The 18619-nt window shown below is 50.1% G+C and overlaps 6 protein-coding genes and 2 long non-coding RNA genes across 8 annotated transcripts; 6 read left to right on the forward strand and 2 right to left on the reverse strand.

Annotated features, from left to right (window-relative positions):
- The first annotated feature begins 964 nt into the window (after nucleotides 1-964).
- On the forward strand, nucleotides 965-2116 carry LOC126325514 (uncharacterized). Its single transcript, XR_007560151.1, has 2 exons — nucleotides 965-1272; nucleotides 1802-2116. It is a non-coding gene; the product is annotated as an uncharacterized LOC126325514 (long non-coding RNA).
- Nucleotides 2104-4957, reverse strand: LOC126325494 (uncharacterized). Its single transcript, XM_049995200.1, has 2 exons — nucleotides 4260-4957; nucleotides 2104-4191 (listed from the first exon to the last, which is right to left on the reverse strand). The coding sequence occupies exons 1-2, from the start codon at nucleotides 4480-4482 to the stop codon at nucleotides 2171-2173; spliced, it is 2244 nt and encodes a 747-aa protein (XP_049851157.1). The 5' UTR covers nucleotides 4483-4957; the 3' UTR covers nucleotides 2104-2170.
- A 163-nt stretch (nucleotides 4958-5120) lies between these two features.
- Nucleotides 5121-7058, forward strand: LOC126325506 (uncharacterized). The gene is made up of 4 exons (XM_049995215.1): nucleotides 5121-5612; nucleotides 5725-6039; nucleotides 6167-6266; nucleotides 6346-7058. Exons 2-4 carry the CDS (start codon nucleotides 5780-5782, stop codon nucleotides 6883-6885), a joined length of 900 nt encoding a protein of 299 aa, XP_049851172.1. The 5' UTR covers nucleotides 5121-5612; nucleotides 5725-5779; the 3' UTR covers nucleotides 6886-7058.
- Nucleotides 6919-9033, reverse strand: LOC126325497 (uncharacterized). The gene is made up of 2 exons (XM_049995204.1): nucleotides 8583-9033; nucleotides 6919-8306 (listed from the first exon to the last, which is right to left on the reverse strand). The coding sequence occupies exons 1-2, from the start codon at nucleotides 9018-9020 to the stop codon at nucleotides 7077-7079; spliced, it is 1668 nt and encodes a 555-aa protein (XP_049851161.1). The 5' UTR covers nucleotides 9021-9033; the 3' UTR covers nucleotides 6919-7076.
- Nucleotides 9034-9099: 66 nt separating this feature from the next.
- LOC126325541 (phosphatidylethanolamine-binding protein homolog F40A3.3-like) lies at nucleotides 9100-9830 on the forward strand. Its single transcript, XM_049995250.1, has 2 exons — nucleotides 9100-9235; nucleotides 9319-9830. Exons 1-2 carry the CDS (start codon nucleotides 9108-9110, stop codon nucleotides 9725-9727), a joined length of 537 nt encoding a protein of 178 aa, XP_049851207.1. The 5' UTR covers nucleotides 9100-9107; the 3' UTR covers nucleotides 9728-9830.
- Nucleotides 9831-9919: 89 nt separating this feature from the next.
- On the forward strand, nucleotides 9920-13048 carry LOC126325542 (uncharacterized). The gene is made up of 3 exons (XM_049995251.1): nucleotides 9920-10098; nucleotides 10206-10240; nucleotides 10312-13048. The coding sequence occupies exons 1-3, from the start codon at nucleotides 9977-9979 to the stop codon at nucleotides 12903-12905; spliced, it is 2751 nt and encodes a 916-aa protein (XP_049851208.1). The 5' UTR covers nucleotides 9920-9976; the 3' UTR covers nucleotides 12906-13048.
- A 1161-nt stretch (nucleotides 13049-14209) lies between these two features.
- LOC126325543 (uncharacterized) lies at nucleotides 14210-16267 on the forward strand. Its single transcript, XM_049995252.1, has 2 exons — nucleotides 14210-14353; nucleotides 14430-16267. The coding sequence occupies exons 1-2, from the start codon at nucleotides 14254-14256 to the stop codon at nucleotides 16127-16129; spliced, it is 1800 nt and encodes a 599-aa protein (XP_049851209.1). The 5' UTR covers nucleotides 14210-14253; the 3' UTR covers nucleotides 16130-16267.
- Nucleotides 16268-16331: 64 nt separating this feature from the next.
- Nucleotides 16332-17185, forward strand: LOC126325544 (uncharacterized). Its single transcript, XR_007560158.1, has 2 exons — nucleotides 16332-16396; nucleotides 16600-17185. It is a non-coding gene; the product is annotated as an uncharacterized LOC126325544 (long non-coding RNA).
- Nucleotides 17186-18619: the final 1434 nt, after the last annotated feature.

Genomic DNA, 18619 nt, shown 5'->3' on the forward strand with positions numbered 1-18619 from the left:
AAATGGAGGAAAACGTTTATTTGTTCGGCTTCGTAGTCCTTGTCGAGGGATTTGTAGGGGTGGTCCCAGTCGGCGAGGACGCCCCAGCGCATGAAGTGTCGTTGTTGGAGGTCGACTTGCTGGAGGGCGTAGGCGCGGGCGCGGGCGCGGAGTTGGAGAGGGGGGATGGTTTGGCGGTGGGAATCGGTGAGGGATTCAGTGACCTTGATTTCTATGGGGAGTCCGTGGCAGTCCCAGCCGGGAACGTAGCTGTGGCGGAGTTAGTGCGTGTGGGCGGGGCGCGCGCGGGGAGGGGCGGCGTACCTGACGCGGAATCCTCGGAGGATTTTGTAGCGGTTGATGACGTCTTTGAGGATCTTGTTCAAGGCGTGTCCCATGTGCGGGGAGCCGTTGGCGTAGGGGGGTCCGTCGTGGAGGACGAAGGTGGGGGCGTGCGGGCGGGTGTTCTGAAGCGGGTGGAAGGGCGCGGCGGGAGGTGAGAAGGAGGAGGGGGGGGGATGGCAGGCGAGGAAATGGGGGGCGAGCCGCGCGCACCTGTTGCCATTGGTAGACTTGGTGAAGGATGAGGCGCGCTTCCCGGTTGGCGGCGTCGGCGCGCATGGGGAAGTCGGTGCGGGGAAGGTTGAGGGTTGCGGAGAGGCGATCTCGAAGGGGCGCGCGGGGTGAGCAAAAAAAAAAAAAAGGGTGGGACGCGGAAGATGGCGATCGTACCACGAGTTTGTGTGTGGTGGACGAAGCGATTGGCGTTTTTGGAGCAGCGCGGGCGCGCGAGGCGGGCGCATGGGTCGCGCGTTGGGAGTGCTTGTCTTCTGACCAAGGCGAGCATGGCTTGGTCTGAAGAAGGGCGGAGAGTTGAAAATAGGTTTTTTGACAAAAACGGCCATTTCAGCTAGAACATAACGTACAATATAGTTTGCGCCATTTTTTTTTTTACATTGTACTATGAATCTTCAAAGTGAAAAGCCGAGAGACACACAAGCGTATCCTCCGTCCGACAGAAAGCCCACTTTGCAGAACGTGGTCGCTACCGCAACCCTTGGGGCGAAGCTAGACCTGAAGCTCCTCTCTAGATCCGCGCGAAACACCGAGTATCGACCAAGACGCTTCGCGGCGGTGGTTTCGCGCTTTGAAAAGCCCAAAGCGACGGTGCTCATTTTTGAAACCGGCAAGATTGTCTGCACGGGCGCCAAGACGGAAGACGATGCCATCGCGGCCGCCAAAAGATGTTCGAAAATGGTCAGAGACAACTTGAAAATTAACTGCAAAGCAAAAGTATGTCGGCCTTCCTCCAAGCACGTCGCTTCCCTCTAGCGCGTGCACCCAAGAGACCAGGAAGAAGCGAGTGCCGCTCTCGACCCGCCCAGAGCGGGGAGGAAAAGGAAAGCAAGCGCGCGGACGGGGCCATACACACGCCGGCGCACACACACGCGCACATACGCACGCGTTGCGGTCAATCGCACTCTCTTTTGCACGCGCGGGACGGTCATACGCGTGCATGTGTGCACACGGTTGTGCGCGCGCGTGCGCTCTCATGCACGCAGTTGGCGAGGGGGAGAGGGGCGGCAGCTTGCGCGGTTCGGCGCGGCGCGTGGCTCGTCCCTTTGTCTGGAGGTCTCGTTTTCGACGATGACGCTTGCCCGGGGGGAGAGGAAAAAGGGCTTTTTTTTTTTTTCCCTACTTGCGTGCACGCATATACACGCCATTTGCACACATATTGCGGCGCGATCTCCGGGGTTTGTCCGGTCCGTCGCACCTGCTCGCACACACGCTCGAAAGCTCGCTTTCTCACTCTAGAATTTAGGAGTTTAGGATACAGAACATGGTCGCGAACTGTTCGATAGGATTTTTGATTCGCTTGGACGCGCTGGCGCTAGAGCACTCATCTTTTGCTCAGTACGAGCCGGACATGTTTCCGGGACTCATTTACCGGATGCAGAAGCCTAAGCTGGTGCTGCTGATCTTCGTGTCTGGGAAGATCATCTTTACCGGTGCCAAGTCGGAAGAGGACATTTTGACCGCGTGGAGCCTGATATATAGCGTCTTAGTACAGTTTCGAAAGGTGTCATAAAAAAACAAAAAGAGGTGTAAATAAACTTGTTCATAGCACATTTGAAAGGTCGCGTTTTTCATTCGTTTTTTTCCTTTTCTTCGGCGCGCCGCGTCGTTCTCTCTATCCGGACTCCAGGTCCAACAAGATGACTCGTTTGTGCTGGGACAAGAGGAGGGCGACGCCGCGTTGCTCGGAAATCCACACGCGAGACGCGTTGCAGTGTTCGATTGTGTCGCTGGACGTCACTGCCACCGAGTCGCCCGAGACGAACGGCCGGACCATGACGACTTCATCGAAGAAGTTGACAAGTCCGGAAGACGAGTTGACCTGTTCTACGTCGACTGGGTAATAGGGAGCGTCCGGAAGCTCGCCCTTCGACAAGACGCTCGAACATCTGGCTCCCTGAGCGGCCTTCCTGAACAAGAAGATGAACTGGCGCCCTCGGTAGTGCCTGCAATCCACCAGCGTCGAGGGCTGTTCGCTGAAATCCAATCCAGACACCTCGACGTGCGCATCGCCGCTGCCGTCCGGGGCGGGCCCCACGCGCAGCAGCCACAGGCCGGAGCGCTCGTCCAAGAAGGACAAGGTCGGGTAAACCGATTCCGGGTCGGAAAACAGCTGGAACCGACAGGAGTCGCCGACGCCGTCGAAACTAGTCAAGACAGAAAAACGCAGCATCGACCCAAAGGTGCGGGAGAAAGAAGACACGAGGGAGTCCAGCGACTCGCCCATTCGACGCTCAACCAGCTCCCATAAACCCTCGAGGGACGCACCGGAGGAAGGCAAAGCGAGGGAGTCTCGGTCGAAACGCGGCGTTTCGCGAACCGACGCGTCGTTTCCGCGAGTGATGGCGCATTTGATCACGTCGACCAGAAGTCCGCTTTGCAGGTACTCGCCCACCAGCTGTTCCGAGTGCGGTCTGATTGCGTTGTGCCCGCCGTCTTCGGGGTCGCCGTGGAGTTTTTTTGCCTTTTCCAGTATCCAGGAGAAGAACGCGTCGTAGAGCCGTTTCGCCTGCACCAGGGCGTTGACGAACTCGTCGCAGCAAGCCAAGAGTGCAGCGGCAGAATGGTTCAGAGACTTGGCGGTCTCCGGGTCAGGAGAGACGTCCAGGAACAGTCTTTTGTGTTTGCAATATCCCTCTAGGACGTTTAGGCGAAAAACGAGGCGCTCTACGGTCGCATACAGATGCTGGTTCACGAGATAAATCAGAGAGTCGCAGGAGGCGTCGACTCCCTTGGAGATGCGGTTCAAAAGGTTCGGCGGGCAAGAATGAGACAGATATTGCTCCAGCAAAGGAGACAATTGACCCTGCATCAACAGCCTCATAAAGTTGTTCTCCACCGCCGAACCACCGCGAATCCCTTCGTCAGGCAGCAGGTTGGACTCGAGCTTGTTCAACAACGAATCGTACGGAGAAATCGCCGTCTCCCATTCCTCCCCCATTTTTCTTATAATGGACCCGATTCGAAATTGCAAGTTCGATGACAAAATCAGCTGCCAAGACACGGCAAGTAACTCGCGGTGACTTCTCGGCAAGACTTTCGACTTCAAGATCACTAGCGAAACGGCGTGTGAAGACTCATCGCCTACGGACACAACCAGCGCCAGCGAAGACAAATCGCAAGTCCATTCTGCGGACAAAACCGAAATTTTTTTTTTTTCTGATTCAACATATTTTTTCAATTCAGCAACTTTCAATACTCCATTCATGTAAATTTCTATCAATCCAGTCGAATCCGCTATCAACAGCCAATTCGTCCTTTCAGGATGCTGCGACTCCAAACGCGTCACCGAAGATTCGTCTCCCTCATCACTCGACGTAAACAACTCCTTTCCGCGCACCTGACCGTCCGCGCCTCCAAACAACCTATCTCCTCTCGTGTCAATGTCCTCTAACCACCACAACGACGCCATTCTGTCGCTAACCACGCCGTCCCTCATCCACCGCTCCCCTTCCAATAACTCCTCCTCCTTCTTTCCCCCGTTCTCCGCGCATTCCGACCACACCATCAAACTCACCCCCGACCTCGCACTCCTGCGCATCGCACCCTGTCCCCACGTCCCGTAGATCAACCTGCCGCTCTCCACGCTCCAAATTGCGTAGTTCCCATCCGAAAAACCCGTCGCCAACCACCTCCCTTCCCCATCGCGGTGTCCATGTCAATTCTCTAGGCAGAAATAAAATAAAATAAAATCTTGTACGCACCGTCCGGCTTCCACGCCAACTGCACTATCCTCTCCTTGCTCTCGCTCGAGCCACTCCACAGCCTCTGCCAGTTCAGTCGGTGCACCATCACCACGTTGTCGACCGTCACCACGGCTACCAAATCCATGTTCCTGCACCAAGACACCAACTCCACCCCCACCCCCAGCGTCTTGTCACACAACACCGAAAACGACGACTCGGATGAAGATCTGTCCTGATCCATTCAAACGAGCTGTCTTGCCATACCGGCCGAAGAAAAATGCGCCTCCTCCCCTCACCGCTCTCTCAAAAAAAAAAAAAACCCCGCAAACACCCCAAAACCGTCAGAACTCACTCGGCCACTCAAAAGAAGCGACGCCGCCCCACTCGAAACACCCCCTTCGCAATGCATCACCCAATCAAGCCCCACCGGCAAACCAGCCGGAACCCTTACGATTAAGACCTAGACAAGCCAAGCGGCACCGAGCGAAAGCCCTAAACATTCGCGGACTCGTGCACGCCGAAGCGATCCGTCACTGTACCATTCTAAAAATCAAGCCCCGCGCGACTCACTCAGACCGCATTCGCGCAATGCGGCGTTCTGGATCTCGAAACGAGACAAAACCACCGGAAATGACCTCTTAAAAAAAACGCATCGACCACACCCACCGCCTCGCCCCCGACGACTCTCGCAAAGAAAACAACGACGAATCAGATCGCTAAACCTCCGACGACCGCTCGTCGTCGGTCAGAAATGATTATTATTGTATCGATGTACCAGAAAATTAAAAAAATCCCCCACGCCCAAATGGAGCTCGTATTCTGGAAATATGAGAAACATCAGGGACAGACCAAAATCACTTCGACAATGAACCAAATGAACTCCTTCCTCTTTCAAAAACAGAGACGACACATCGCAAAACATATCCCGGTAAAAAAACGTGCACAGGCTTTTCATAACTTTCCCTTGACACACGTAATTCTTGCACCATCGTATCGCGTCGAGCTTGCTCTCCACGATGACTCTTTCTCCTTCTGTGTCCCAAAATTTGTGCGTGCACACCCCTATAGTCAAAAAAAACACGCATCTCAACAACGAAATTTGCGCCGCTCTCATCGAGAAAAAACATTTCACAAAAAACCGATACGTGCACATACATCATAGCGGTCATCGACCTCCGCAAACACTCTCAGCCAATATATTATCCGCGTCTTGTTGAGCAACGGCTGCTACATTTTTGCGCATTGGAAAGAACAAAGCGTCCAGCCCTATAAACGTAAGACTTTTTTGTGTTGTTCAAACGCCTAGACCGAGAGGAAAAGCAGTAAACGTTATTCCGACTTGTGCGTGTGTCTCTGTATACCACTTGAAAGGTGCGGCCAACAAAGACTGCATCTCTTATTTTAGAAGGCATCAATTATGATAAAAAGAAAATCAAGCTTGGATTTGCACATGCTTAACTTTGTACTGATATTTTTGTCAAAGAGACTAAGTAGCACGCTCCCACTCGCTTCCTTCTTTCATCAATCAATCCTAGATCATGTCTTTCATATCGCTTGTGGGCTCTCCTCCGGACAGCGAGAGCTCCCCGCTTCTCTCTTCAACGCAGGCAGACGATGAAAAAACGCCTACCTTGCCTCACGAGCCCGGCTTGACCACGGATATATCTGCACAATATGCCAAAGAAAAGGCGTCCGTAGCAAAGAATACCGAGCACATAGTAGTTCTCTATAACCGAATTCTAGAGCTATCAGAATTCTTCGCAACGGAAAAAGACACACAAAAAATGAGGGCATTGATGTACGTCATCTTTTTGAAGGCATATGTTAGCGCCCAGACCAGTTGTCGCAAACGTGTATCGATAAGCGAAAACTCATCTGGTACTGACTTCGAAACCCGTATTTTCCGTTTAAAACTTCCACTTTAGCTCGAAGAACATCGAAGCCGCAAATGAAGTTGCAAACAATATACGGACGAGCATTGCCAAGCTCGGCCGTCTGAATGTTGGGACAGAGCAAGAAAAACGAGTACGATTGTGCGGGGACTCTGATGCTTAGGGAGAGAATCGGAGCATCTATGCGTCTGCTAACATATGTCAAACTCTAGGAAAAAAAACAGTACATTGGAAAGTTAGAACAGACTTTTTCTCGCTTTTTCGTTGAGTTCCGCCAACGCACAGCCTGGATCGAAGAGCAGATGAAATCTCCTCTTCCTGGCGCCATCAGAGTCGGTGATGGGGACGGCTCACTGAGTACTAGAGAGACAGGATCTGAAGAAGATACGATGGCTCTGTTAAGAAAGCCCAATGCTTCGGATTTACAGTTAATTGAAGAAGTCGATTATCAAAGTATCCAGATCAACGAGCGCGATGAGGCTATTAGAAAACTACGACGAGAAATGACAGAAGTACACAACGTTTTTCATGACCTAGCAAATCTTGTCTCAGAACAAGGTGAATTGATCTTCGACATTGAAAGTCATATCGAAAATTCTGAACTCAATTCATCAAAGGCGACCGCAGAAATAAGGGCTGCACAAAGATATCAGAAAAAAGAGAGCAGCAATCTATGCGTTTTCACCGTCATCATTCTTGTCATCATCATCATTTTGGTATTGATTCTGGTTCTTGTGTTCAAAGTGAAGTGACTAAAGAATTTTTATAAGAGGCACATAGTGAGCTTTTATGACCTTGTTCTCGAACAATTTATTCGCGTCGCCCAAAGTCGAGCCAACGCATGTGGCTGTCGCGGAAAGCAACATAAAAAAAAAACAGCAAAAAACGTTTTATAAAATTTAGCGCACATCAGATATGAATAATAGCCACGTATTCGACAAATTTACATATGTGTTGTGCGCACCCGTCGCCACCTTAGCTCTCTCTCTGGAACTTCTGCTAGAGGCACCGACTTTTGCGGTGTTTTTCTGCCTTTGGAGGTATACAGTTCTTCCAGCGTTCTGACGTACGCCTTGACCTGTTCATCTCTTGAGGACTCGACTCTTTCTATCTTTGCCCAGGTTCTGACGTCGTCTCTTTCGTCAATGTTCAGGTGTCCCAACGTGATTCGGTTGTTCACGACCGTTTCCAGAGTAAGCGTATAATATCGCAATAGTTCTACACACTGAAAATTTGACATGTATAATTCGACGGCGTCGGACAAGTTCAACCTCTCTTGGAGGGCATTGGTGACTTTCTCGACAAATATGTGAAGGCACCGTTTGTTCAGCAGAGGCTTTGCTTGAATGACAAGTCTGAGAGTAGTACCAGGCTCAAATTGTCCGACGGCGTGGTCCAAAATTAAATCTAAAATTTTGAGTGATACATCGAATGCGTCGTCTGCCATTTTTTTGCTCTGGAAGACGCACTGTTCCATTTCGTCTAAAGGTAGGTATTCAAACCCAAAGATCTCGCGCGTGTTATGATAGGCGACAAAAATGCCTGACATATCCCCGATACGGACTTGGAAGATGTTGCGCAAAAAGGCTGAGCGAATCATATCGTAAAATTCTCTTTCGTAGGAGTGCGTGGGTCCTGTCAGTTTTGAGAGTCTGTAGTTGATATGGAGGGAAGGATCGTCTCCTGGAAAGATACGAATGGGGTTGGTCGCACGGCTTTTCAGGTCGAAAATACCAACTTGTTTGTCGTAGCAATCGAGTTGTGATCGAAGCAGGAAGTTTCCGCGGTTCATGTAATTGTATGCTTCAGGTTGGTCCGACATTTTAGCTTGAATGCAGGAGGACTTCAGAAACGCTTGTTCGAACATTTCTTGATTCATGGTGATCATTCGTTCGTAACTCTTGCCCAGATCGGACAAGACAGTATTTTTGCATTCTGGTTGGTATTTATCGATTGAGTAGATGCCGTCCTGCGGAATCAGAGTCACCGAGGCGGGGATGTGTGCGCTTGGGGGAAAGCGCGCCGTTTGTGCCTGAAAGTAGTCTGAGAGATTGTGCAAATTCGTGGGACGAAAATTGGACCACAGATGGTATATGTGTGTTAATAGATTTGAGACTGAGGAAGTTGAGCCTTTCCATCTGACAGACAAGGAGAGTGCGAGTCTGTGCAATTTCTGACGCGAGGAGAGAAGAAGCCGTTAGTCACGCGATATGTGCGCGGGATTCGTGAGAAAACCCCATGGTGCTCTCCTCTACCTGAGGGTGCGCTTCTTGCACAGCATCTGAAGATGGCCGAGCTCGGCGCCGTCCGATGCTATCGTGCATGAAAGGGAAAAAAAAGTACGCGTTTGTGGAAAAAAAACCATCGAGGAACAGAAAGCTGATCGGCTTGCCCTTTTGAAAGAATAGACAGGATGTCGAGAATAGAGGCTACTTATTTTTTGGCGTACCTGGTCTTTACTTGTAGTTACGAAGGCTGGCATCAAATTGTAGTCGATTTCTGACGGATGGTGAAGTCGTCCCACATAAGACGAAAAATTGTATTCCTTAGTGACAGGGTTTCGGACATAATGTACGCCCGGGGATTCCAGGACACGTTCCAGTCCATGGTTTAAAGTGGCTATTTTTGCGCGATTCTCAACTTGTAAGTAAGTAGATGACAGAGTTTTAGAAGGGAGCTCGAAAAACCCATTTTTTTCGAGGTGCTCAACTGTGAGGTTTGGGTGAAAGAGCTGAGGGGTTCGAGGTGGCAAGCAATGTCTACGGTATGGGTAGCCAGAAGAGGTATTTCTAGGTATACGGGATTGGACGTAGTCTTTTGATAGGTCGTGTTTGTTTGAGGATGATGCCTTCGACCACCGGATGAAGCCAGGTGCCGCGTAATGCATCCTAAGTCCACCACTCAGTAAAGCGTTTTCAAAAAAAAAAGATTAAAAAATAGTCGACCGTTTTTATTAAGGTATTCATCGTCAACTATGATAGAAGCGCTCAAGAAACACTCAGTAATCCCGGACGTCATCGGGCCGTCCGAGCCAAAGCATTTGCTTAAAGTCTCATACGGAGGAACAGAACTCAGTCCAGGGGACACACTCACTCCGACTTTGTATGAAACAACGCGCGTCTGAACCTTAAACAAATATGCCACACACTCGTCAGCTCACACTTTCCCTTGTTCTGCTGCACTAGCGTACAAAACAGTCCGTCTCTGAGCTGGCCATCCAACCAAGACACACTGTACACGATGATGATCATCGATCCGGATGCGCCATCACGATCCAACCCGAAGAATGCGCCGTGGCTCCATTGGCTCGTTGTCAACATCAAAGGAAGCGACATTTCGACTGGCAATACAGTCGCTTTTTATGTAGGCTCCGCCCCCCCGGAAGGCAGTGGGTTGCATCGCTACATCTATCTGGTATATGAGCAGTCCAAGCTCATTGAAGGTCTCGACCCCTTGAAGATTGACCAGCGACCTAGGTGGAACTACAAAGGCTTCTTGGATGCCCACCAACTAAAACAACTAGTGGCCTGCAACCTCCACCTCAGCGAATACGATGACTATGTTCCAATCGCATATGAGAAGCTGAGGTCATGAGAACCAAGTGCATAGGACAGCACCTTGTAGAAGCCATCCACACAAAAAAATCGTCCTTAAACTGTGTGTGTGTTTTTATTACACATAAAAAAAAGGAAATTGTACCAACGAAGCGTCATTGATGCAGTCTTTTTTGTTCAACTTACAAGAAACAATTAGCTAAGCGTGAATCTTGTTTCAGAGCCTCGGATCCTGTGATATGTGAAGACACTCTTTTCTGACGAAGTTTCCGTCTGCGTGCTTCGAAACATGTTAATTCATCAAATGCGTGTTGTCGCAGAACAGAGTGTGCAACGTCTTTTTCGACGAGGCCCAAAAACAGCCGGGGTTCGGAGCTATTTCACATCGGATGCCTTGCGGATTCTGTATTCGTATGTTTCTGGGTTGGAGATTGCGCCTCAGCGCTGGTCGGATTTTGTTTTTTTTTTTCTAAAAACTTAACTTTTGTCGCGTGCACGTTCGGCTCTGGCACCTGAAGGCGGGCCGCACTTGCAGAGAGGACCGTTAAAGAAGGTTAGACGGTACACCGTGGACGCTCGAGCCAGTGAAAAAAAGGCTATGTCTCACAATTTTTTTTTTAATAGACGTTCGGCTCGGCGGCGCTCGTGTATCAGAGGACTCGGCGTTAGTGCTCGATCTGCTGGGAGATGTCGACAGATACGTTCAGTGCAAGCGTCTGGAGAACATCCAAAAAATCCTCGGGAAGAACTACGATTTGCAAGGTCGAGAACAGCTTTTCTCTTCTATGGTCGAACAGTATTTGGCATATGGCGGAAAACCTAACGAGACCATCGTGTATGCCCTTCTAAAATCGAGCAACTCTAGCTTTGGGCAACGTGGACTCGACCTTTTGACTGAGATTGTTTCGATGAAAACTACTGAAAACTCGAAAAAATCTTCGAACAACCCTCCGTCTCGCGCGGACGAAGGTCAAGACAACCCCAGAAATCTAGCTATGCGTCTTATACAAAATACTGAACTCAGCACTCGTCTAATTCAAATTTTAATGGAAAGAAAAGAAAAGGTGTTATTAGAGCAATTGCTGAATCAATTCGCGCTTCCAGCGGATTTTCCGGCGCCGATATTTGATCAACTTTTTGAGATGGTCGACAACGTGTATTCCCCAGATTTTCTGCACAGAATCGCCGGGTCTAAACTGGACTCCTTTCTATCATCTAAATTTGACTTGAAAAGCCACCATCTTCTTGCGCGAATCATCCGTCAATTGCCCCCTTTCAAGCATCGCCTTCCTGAAACCGTGCACAAGGCGATTCTCCATTGGTGCGACAGCGCTCCGGACTCTGAAACTCTCTACGCGCTCCTACAAATCGTCGACTGGAAGGCCTGTCGAGCAGTCCCCGGGCGACTGCGTCTGGTACACCTAATGACCAAGCACGATGACCCCGCGAATCTAGGAGAATACCTTCTGTGCGTGGACATGGAAAACACCGATTGGACTCCGCGGCAGATCGCCAAAACCGTTGCTTGGATCTGGAGCAAACAACAATTCCAACTTGTACTCGATATTTTAACGGCTTGGAAATTGGAGTATTTATCAGATCACATTGAAATTTACCTGAAATTTCTGTTAGATGTCCACAAAATTTCTCCTGAAAAGAGTTTTTTGGATTTGTGCGCCGTCTTAAGTCGAGCGAGCGGCACGAGCGCCTGTTCGCCCGACCGGCTATTCCAGCTATACAGAGTGGACAGTACGACATGGAACCTATCGCGTGCATTGCCGGAGTCTTTGGCGATACTGGTTTTGGCGAGGTACCCCTTGGAGGCGTTTGACGGTTGGACGATACGGCAGCAAGACGAATTTTCCACACATTTTCCTCGATTTTGCGCCTTGTTTCCTCGGAGCATCTCCTTTGGACACTGGGGCGCGTACCTGTGCTTGTTGCTTCGACAAGCAGCGTGCTGGCCAATCTTGTGTAGGAACATCGACGAGTTCATTGCTTCGTGGTTCTTGCACAGGCGTCAGGAGCTGAGGCGGAACGACAGGACGCTGCTCGATCGAGCGTTGGGCGAATTGGCCGAGCGCTGTTGGGAGAGTGGTCGACACGCTACGGCGATCAACCTGATGAGCATTCTGCGTTATGGCACGTCAAACGACGGCAACTCGCCTGGAGCGGAACTGTCATTGAAAGACGCACAATTGCCATGGCAATTAGCCGTTAGAACACAATCTGATTCAGTCCGCTCTTCTATAGATCGGAGCTTGCTCGAGTCTTCTGTGTTGCGCATGTCTTCTTGCAATGCGGCGATCGCGAGTTTGGGGCTCAGGCTCGGGTTGAATGCGATGGTGTTGAACCACGAGCGAGAGTATGCTGAGTTCAAGGCGAGAGACATTGAGCTCGCGCGGCAAGTTTGGCATTTGGTGTCGAAGATTTGGAAAGTTATGATGTTGAACCATGAGCGACTCGAAGTGCATTCGGCGAAGACCATTCTCTGGTTGTTGAAGACATTGGAGCCCGAAAACATGAGCGAACTGATTCTTTTGATTCAGATGGCTGAGCTCGCCGAAATTTGGCTGCCAGTTTCGACCTATCAGATTGACGGATGTTTACGGTACATGTACGAGAGGTCGTTGCTGGTCGATGGGTCGAGCATATTTTGCGGAAGAAGGGGTAACGATTGGATCACCAAGCTCTCATCTGAGTGTCTGTCGAGACGTGATGCCTTTCGATTTTTGCTGCGCTGTTTTGGATTCGCTGGCCGCGCTGCCGACGCGATCCAGTTGTTGAGGCAACAAACTTCGAACCATTTAAGTCGACGAACCATCACGCAAAAAGACATCCATGCCTTCCTGGGCCAATGCCTTCGACGGAGGGATTTGTGCGCTGCTCGCCAATTTGCTGAAGGACTCAGTGACCTTGTCGAAGACCAGCAGGCCCTATTCGTCTACATGGTCACCTTTTTTGGACGATGCGGTGATTTAACCGCTGCGTATCAATACCACACACTTATTCGTGACGAACTGTCGTTTTTAAGCGGGTCTCTTGCCCTCTTGGACGCCATTTCTTCGAATCGCTTGGCCGCGGTGGAAGCTCGGAAGGTGAGAGCAAAGGTCGTGTCCCCAGAGCTGCCCGCGAGCGACAAGAAGGCGTTGATACACCAGTTTTTGAGTAGTCTCTTCGACATGAACACCAAGCGGCTCATACAAAAAATGCCTTAGTGATCTAAAAATAGAGTGAAGTCTCATTTTGGCAGCGACATTTGGTGTCCGTTGCGTTTTCACGTTTTTCTAGATCTTGTTTCCAGTCTAGGAGATGCGCTTGCCTTTCTGCTAGCGTTTGCATGCGAATGCGGTTGAGTTGTTCCTTGATTTGTGCTCGCTTTTCGAGCGCTTGGGCGCATTCGTGGCGACCTTGGATAATTGTCGACCAAACGCCGGTTGGGGGGGTCCATTGCGTTGGATCTGCGATAGACGTCGTGTCCGGGTTCACGGGAATCGTAGGCGCCTCTCGGTTCCAGACGGAGAGGTCTGAAGACGGACAGTAACGACTGGTCGAGTCCGGCATCTCTTCGTCTGCAACTCGAATTGGCGGCGCATCGGGCTCTCGCGTGTATGGTGCCCTTTCAATGCCGCGTTTCCGGAGAGGCTCAGCACGAGTCTCGGCGAGACTGGAGGGCGAGTCGCGAACATTCGAGCTGCCGTCCTCGTTCGAGGTCTGCGACGGTTCGTTCAATAATTGATCACCTTCAAAAATGGTTTCTGCCGCTTGTTTGGGCTCTGCTACGCTCTGCTCGGCGCTTAGTTTGCTTTTTTTGTCTCTGCTTTGAATTCTGACGACGCGGCGTTGGACGTCCGTGGCCATTTTCATGCACTTGTCTTCGTCGGACAGCCATTCTTGGAACCTATCTAGGCATTTTGCATAATAAGCGTCATCCGGTTTCTCGACCTTCTTGCTGGTCAACACACCTCTTTTGAGCGCCATGGCTCTTTGACTAGCTATCCAGTTGTCCAGCTTTACTCTGAGCGAGAACTCGTCTTGGCCGTATTTTTTCTGCAAAAAGGGCCCCACATGGTGTTTCCAAAAGTCCGACTTTCTCAAGCTGGCGCTCTGGTAGTAGTGCGACGAGTACTCGAACACATAGCAAAAGAACCTTTGCCAGTAGATCTGCGATGGGGTCGGAGGGGTTAGCCATCAAAGGGTCCCTCGGATTTCTGCTCGCAGCGTGTGCGTGTGTGCACGTGCATTTGTGTATAGGGAAGGTATGAAGCGGGGTCGCTCGCCGGAGGGGGAACAGCGAGAACACGTACGCGTAGGTGGCTGGTTTCCTTGTGGGCGTCTTTGAAGGCGGCTTTTGGTCCTTTTCTCTTTCTGGGCGGCGAGGTGTAATCGCTCTGTTCCATACACGCATCCAGGTTTGTGTGGGCATAGGCGGGCGACAGACATGGGGCGGGTCGTGTGTGCGTGAGACATATGAGCGGTTTTTCTCTCGTTTTTTTTATTTTGCCATTGTGTTCAGTGGCTGAAGGGCGTTTTTGCGGAGCGAGAGGGGTGCGAGTGCAGAGAGAGATGTCCGTTGGGGCGCAGCCGGCGGTCAGTGGTGGGAAGTGGGCAAATGCTGGTGAGAGAGGGGGGAGAGTTCCGGGTCAGGCGTTGGTGGAAGAGTGTGGTATGGAGAGCGGTTAAGAAGAGGAAAAGGAAGGGAAAACTAGTGACTAAGTTTTTTTTTTGGACGTGAATGGAAGAAGTGGACGCGGTCAAGGCATTGATAGAGGCCGATGCAATAATGAGGGAGGAGCTGCACGACGAAGACTTGGATGGCGTGGACGACGCGGAGTTGCTGAGCGAGCTATCGAGGCTGCAGATGCAACTGGGAGGGAAAGTGACAGAGGAAGCATGCGCAGGAGATGAGGAGCATGGATCTGAGGGCGGGGATTGGCCAAAGAGCGAAAAAGAAAACCGATCGGAGGAATACGAGGAAGATGAGGAAAAAAATTTAGACGAATTTATAGAAGAGGCGAGTGAGCTAAATTACGCATCAGGTCGTCAGCAAGCGGTCGGGGTCGAAGAAGTTTCTGCACCGTTCGCAGATGGGATCAAAGAGTTGATACGGGTGGACGAAAGTGAGAGCAGACAATATTTTGCGCCTGCGTGGTACAGTAAAGGCGAAGGCAAAAGAGAACTGGCCGTATCTAGAGAGGTATTGTTTGATTATATTGAGTACATGCTGGAGAGACAGATCGTGGAACGTCTAGAGGATGCGGTCAGAGCGAAAAACGCCAAGCAGAGCGAGGAATTGTTGAAGTTCTTGGAAGCAAAAAAAAAATTACAGTACGATTTGTCGGTGGTTCGACTGGCAAGAAAAGAAGAAAAGTGCCCGCCTCCCAAGTACCACGTAGAACTGCAAGAATCAAAAATGGAGGTTGTAAACGAGGACTTGTCTAGCCAAGAAATGGAAATATGCATTCGTCGGTTAGTTGACATGAGGTCCGCAGATAAAGAATCATTTTTTGCAACATGCGAATTTTTTTACCCTGATTCCAAGTCTCTGAAACACTTGGAAACGCCAATTTCAAAGGCCTGTTTATCTCCCGTGTTCAACTATACTTCGAAGGTACGAATCGATCGAGGTCATGCCCTCGAACGCCTCATACGTAGGAAAATTGTCTTCAAAGTGTACAGACCGTCTTCTTGGTTTCTGGGTCGTCCGACCATCGTAGGAAGGTCTGAGCTGAAAATAAGCGAATTGGCGGAGAGGGTGCAGGTGGAGGCCCTGCTTCCTCTGGTCGACGAAGGGCCCCTCCGCCAGGTTAGAGGAAGTATCGACGTGGCAGTTAGACTCAGAATACCCGTCTGCAAAAAACAGTGGGTGTACTCCGAAAAAAAAGTGCTGGTCATAGACCAACACTGCTTCGAATCATGCGGATTCGATCCGTCTGAGAGCGCTGCAAAACAGGTGGTTCAGGACAATTCCGAGCCTCAAGTGTCCAGTTTTCCAACACCCGAGCCTCCAGTATCCAGTTCTCTGAATTCCAGTTTTCCAGTACCCAAGCCTCTGGTATCCGGTTCTCCGAATCCCAGTTCCCCAGACTCTGACATTTCGGCCGACCATCGCTCTCTTAATTGGATTGTAAGCTATGCGGTGCTGGATTCTATTCAGTCCAGGCTTCTCAATCAGATGCGTCAGCAGAGTGCCTCTTCCAGCGCTCATCCGGACGCGCAGCAGCTTCAAACACAGCTCCTCCAGGTCCAAGCAAAGATGCAGCTCATCGTCGTACAAATTCAGCGGGGCATCCTCACGCCTGAAAAATACCGCGCGCTTTTGGAGGAAAAAATACGCGCTGAGTTGCAGCTCGCCATCTCGCTTAAGGCTCGGGGACGAGAACCCGAGGCCAGACTTGCGTTGGGCAGGGCCAAAATAATGCAAAAAGAAATAGAAGAATGAGTGTCTGTCCCGCAGCGCACACGTTCACGTTTGGCTCGTACGTCGCATCGGTGCTTATTTTGGCAGTTGGTGTAGGCAAATTCCGGTGCCGATCAAAGAATGTTGTGCAGACGGAACTCGATGCGGCTATTTGCAATATGTAAATTTTTTTTTCGAATCGATAAATTTTTTTTTCCTAAAAAAAAAAATCATCTCAATCGTCATCCATCAGTCACTGCTGAGCAGACCCTATTTGGACACCAATTTTTCTCTGACCGGCACAAGATGGTACGGTTTTATCTTCGAGCGCCCAGTGCTGCGCTCCGGTGAATTTAACGGGTCCGCGCTCCGTCGATTGCGGATTCATCTTGCTCGGGCACTTTTCGCCTCAGCGTTTCGCGCAAGCACTGGCGCAGATAGGAGGGCGAATCTGAGCCGCGGCCATGTGCTGGGTGCTTCCTATTTCTCGAAATCTAATTTTTTTTTTCAAGGGTCGCGTTCGTACCAAAACCGTGAAAAAGGCGGCTCGGTTGATAGTGGAAAAGTACTACACCGAGCTGACCACGGACTTTCCCACTAACAAGAGGATATGCTCAGAAGTCGCTCTGATTTCCTCCAAGAAGACCAGGAACAAAATCGCTGGGTTCGTGACTCATTTGATCAACAGAATTGAACGTGGCCCCGTCCGTGGAATTTCCTTGCGCCTTCAAGAAGAAGAGCGCGAGCGCCGAGAAAACATCATTCCAGAGCGTTCTGTAATGGAAGACAGGGTAGCCAGTCTTCAGGTGGACAAAGACACCCTATCTATGCTCGAAAAAATGGGGATCACAAGCGTTCCAGAAACGCCATCTTCGATCTCTAACCAACATGGACAGTACCATAGCTATGGACACTTTCACAGTATGAGAAGGATGAGAGAGCGCAGACAAAGAGATCGAGACGAAATTGATTTTTCGGCTAAAATGCATCGCCGAGAACGTCGATACACGCCTGTCGCAACTGCACCCCCCGTCGCAACAACGTCGGAGCCCGCCGCAGTCCCCGTCACCGAATAAAAAGAAAGTTAATGCAAATACATATATAGATGAGTCGTTTCTTCCATACCAAAAAAAAATTTTCTTTCTAGTTTTTATCATTTTTGTGTTCCATGAAGGCGTTTCGAAAACTCTTTCCTGGCGACTACTACAGAAAGTTTTTGATACAGGACGTTCGTCCGGATGGGCGCTCGTTTATGAATCTGCGAAAAACAACTATTTCTATCGGTACGAATTCTCTTTTAGCCGACTTCGCGCTTTTTCCAATCATCTCTCTCAAACGATCCGTCCTTCAGGTGCTCTTTCCTCTGTCTATGGATCTGCATTTGTCACGCTGGGGAACACATCCGTCATATGCGGCATTCGAGCACGGACAGGAATCGTCCCAAACGCCCCATCTAACACGAGCGTTTTTGACTCGCAGCATCTCGTCATCAACGTCGACATGCCGCCTCTCTGCTCGCCAAACATTCAAAAGGGGAAGCACAGCGATCTTGCCTATTATACCTCTAGCGTTCTGAACGGCCTCGCAGCTAATTTGCTCGACACATCCAATCTGAAATATGCCAACGAAAAAAAATCATTGGTGGCTGCCTGGTACCTTTACGCGGACATCTACTGCGTGGATTACGACGGGAACATCCTAGACACCGCCTTCATTGCTCTGTTGGCCGCCCTATTCAATGTCAGACTCCCGCCTATCCAATTTCAAGAAGACGGAGAACTTTGTGTGAGCGGGTATGCATCCGATAGACGGATCCGACTCAATTTTACGCACTTTCCCATCTCTCTCTCCTTTTGTCTATTCGACCAATACGTGCTTGCAGATCCGAACCTCGAGGAAGAGAGTCTTGCCGATTGCTACCTGACTCTCGTGTACGACGAAAAGAACATTCTGTGCAGTTTGATTAAGTCCAGTATCGTACAGATTTCTGATCAGCAATTAGATTCGTGCATGGAACAAGCCAAAAGTAGAGCCGCGCAAGTGCTAGCACTGATAAAACAGGCCAATTCTGCTAATTTCTCCTATTTCGAACCAATTGAACTCTTTTTTTTTTACATTCTCGTTGACGACCCGCTTCAGCATTTCTCATAGTTTCCGCTCTGTTCGAAATGCTTGAACCGTAGAAAGGAAATTGTGCAACAGCGCAAATCATCTCCGAGCTCTTCTGCGCTCCGAACCAATAAGTGAAGCCTTAGCGTGGACATAGACGACAGGCATCTTTTCTGACTCGAAACCTCAGCTGAGCATTTATAAAGGGTGTAAGGCTTTGCGCTATTTTCGGGAGGTGTCGAAAACAACCTCTTGGGTCCCTTGTTCTACTCGCATAGTCAGTTTAAACGCCTCAAAGTTAATTTATAATTGAGACTAACTTCTGTTGTTCCAGTCAGCTTTCAGCGCTGCATCTCGGAAAAGTGCTTCGGTGACCGTTTCGGTTTTTGGGACCTGCCCGCCGTCTGCAAGCGCGCGCAGACG

This window comes from Schistocerca gregaria, unplaced genomic scaffold (assembly GCF_023897955.1).
Source record: "Schistocerca gregaria isolate iqSchGreg1 unplaced genomic scaffold, iqSchGreg1.2 ptg000925l, whole genome shotgun sequence".
Classification (NCBI taxonomy): Eukaryota; Metazoa; Arthropoda; class Insecta; order Orthoptera; family Acrididae; genus Schistocerca; species Schistocerca gregaria.

What these genes read in the sequence shown, in the direction of transcription:
- LOC126325497 (XM_049995204.1), bottom strand. Translation starts at nt 9,020, where the DNA reads ATGCATTACGCGGCACCTGGCTTCATCCGGTGGTCGAAGGCATCATCC. An exon ending in TAACTACAAGTAAAGACCAG is followed by an intron (nt 8,307 to 8,582) that starts GTACGCCAAAAA and finishes TCCTCGCGTCAG; the next exon opens with AAATTGCACAGACTCGCACT.
- LOC126325494 (XM_049995200.1), bottom strand. Translation starts at nt 4,482, where the DNA reads ATGGATCAGGACAGATCTTCATCCGAGTCGTCGTTTTCGGTGTTGTGT. An exon ending in GTTGGCGTGGAAGCCGGACG is followed by an intron (nt 4,192 to 4,259) that starts GTGCGTACAAGA and finishes GCGATGGGGAAG; the next exon opens with GGAGGTGGTTGGCGACGGGT.
- LOC126325541 (XM_049995250.1), top strand. Translation starts at nt 9,108, where the DNA reads ATGATAGAAGCGCTCAAGAAACACTCAGTAATCCCGGACGTCATCGGG. An exon ending in GACACACTCACTCCGACTTT is followed by an intron (nt 9,236 to 9,318) that starts GTATGAAACAAC and finishes CTGCTGCACTAG; the next exon opens with CGTACAAAACAGTCCGTCTC.
- LOC126325543 (XM_049995252.1), top strand. Translation starts at nt 14,254, where the DNA reads ATGTCCGTTGGGGCGCAGCCGGCGGTCAGTGGTGGGAAGTGGGCAAAT. An exon ending in GGCGTTGGTGGAAGAGTGTG is followed by an intron (nt 14,354 to 14,429) that starts GTATGGAGAGCG and finishes CGTGAATGGAAG; the next exon opens with AAGTGGACGCGGTCAAGGCA.
- LOC126325542 (XM_049995251.1), top strand. Translation starts at nt 9,977, where the DNA reads ATGTTAATTCATCAAATGCGTGTTGTCGCAGAACAGAGTGTGCAACGT. An exon ending in GCCTTGCGGATTCTGTATTC is followed by an intron (nt 10,099 to 10,205) that starts GTATGTTTCTGG and finishes TGGCACCTGAAG; the next exon opens with GCGGGCCGCACTTGCAGAGA. An exon ending in AGAGAGGACCGTTAAAGAAG is followed by an intron (nt 10,241 to 10,311) that starts GTTAGACGGTAC and finishes TTTTTTTAATAG; the next exon opens with ACGTTCGGCTCGGCGGCGCT.
- LOC126325506 (XM_049995215.1), top strand. Translation starts at nt 5,780, where the DNA reads ATGTCTTTCATATCGCTTGTGGGCTCTCCTCCGGACAGCGAGAGCTCC. An exon ending in CAAAAAATGAGGGCATTGAT is followed by an intron (nt 6,040 to 6,166) that starts GTACGTCATCTT and finishes CTTCCACTTTAG; the next exon opens with CTCGAAGAACATCGAAGCCG. An exon ending in GGACAGAGCAAGAAAAACGA is followed by an intron (nt 6,267 to 6,345) that starts GTACGATTGTGC and finishes GTCAAACTCTAG; the next exon opens with GAAAAAAAACAGTACATTGG.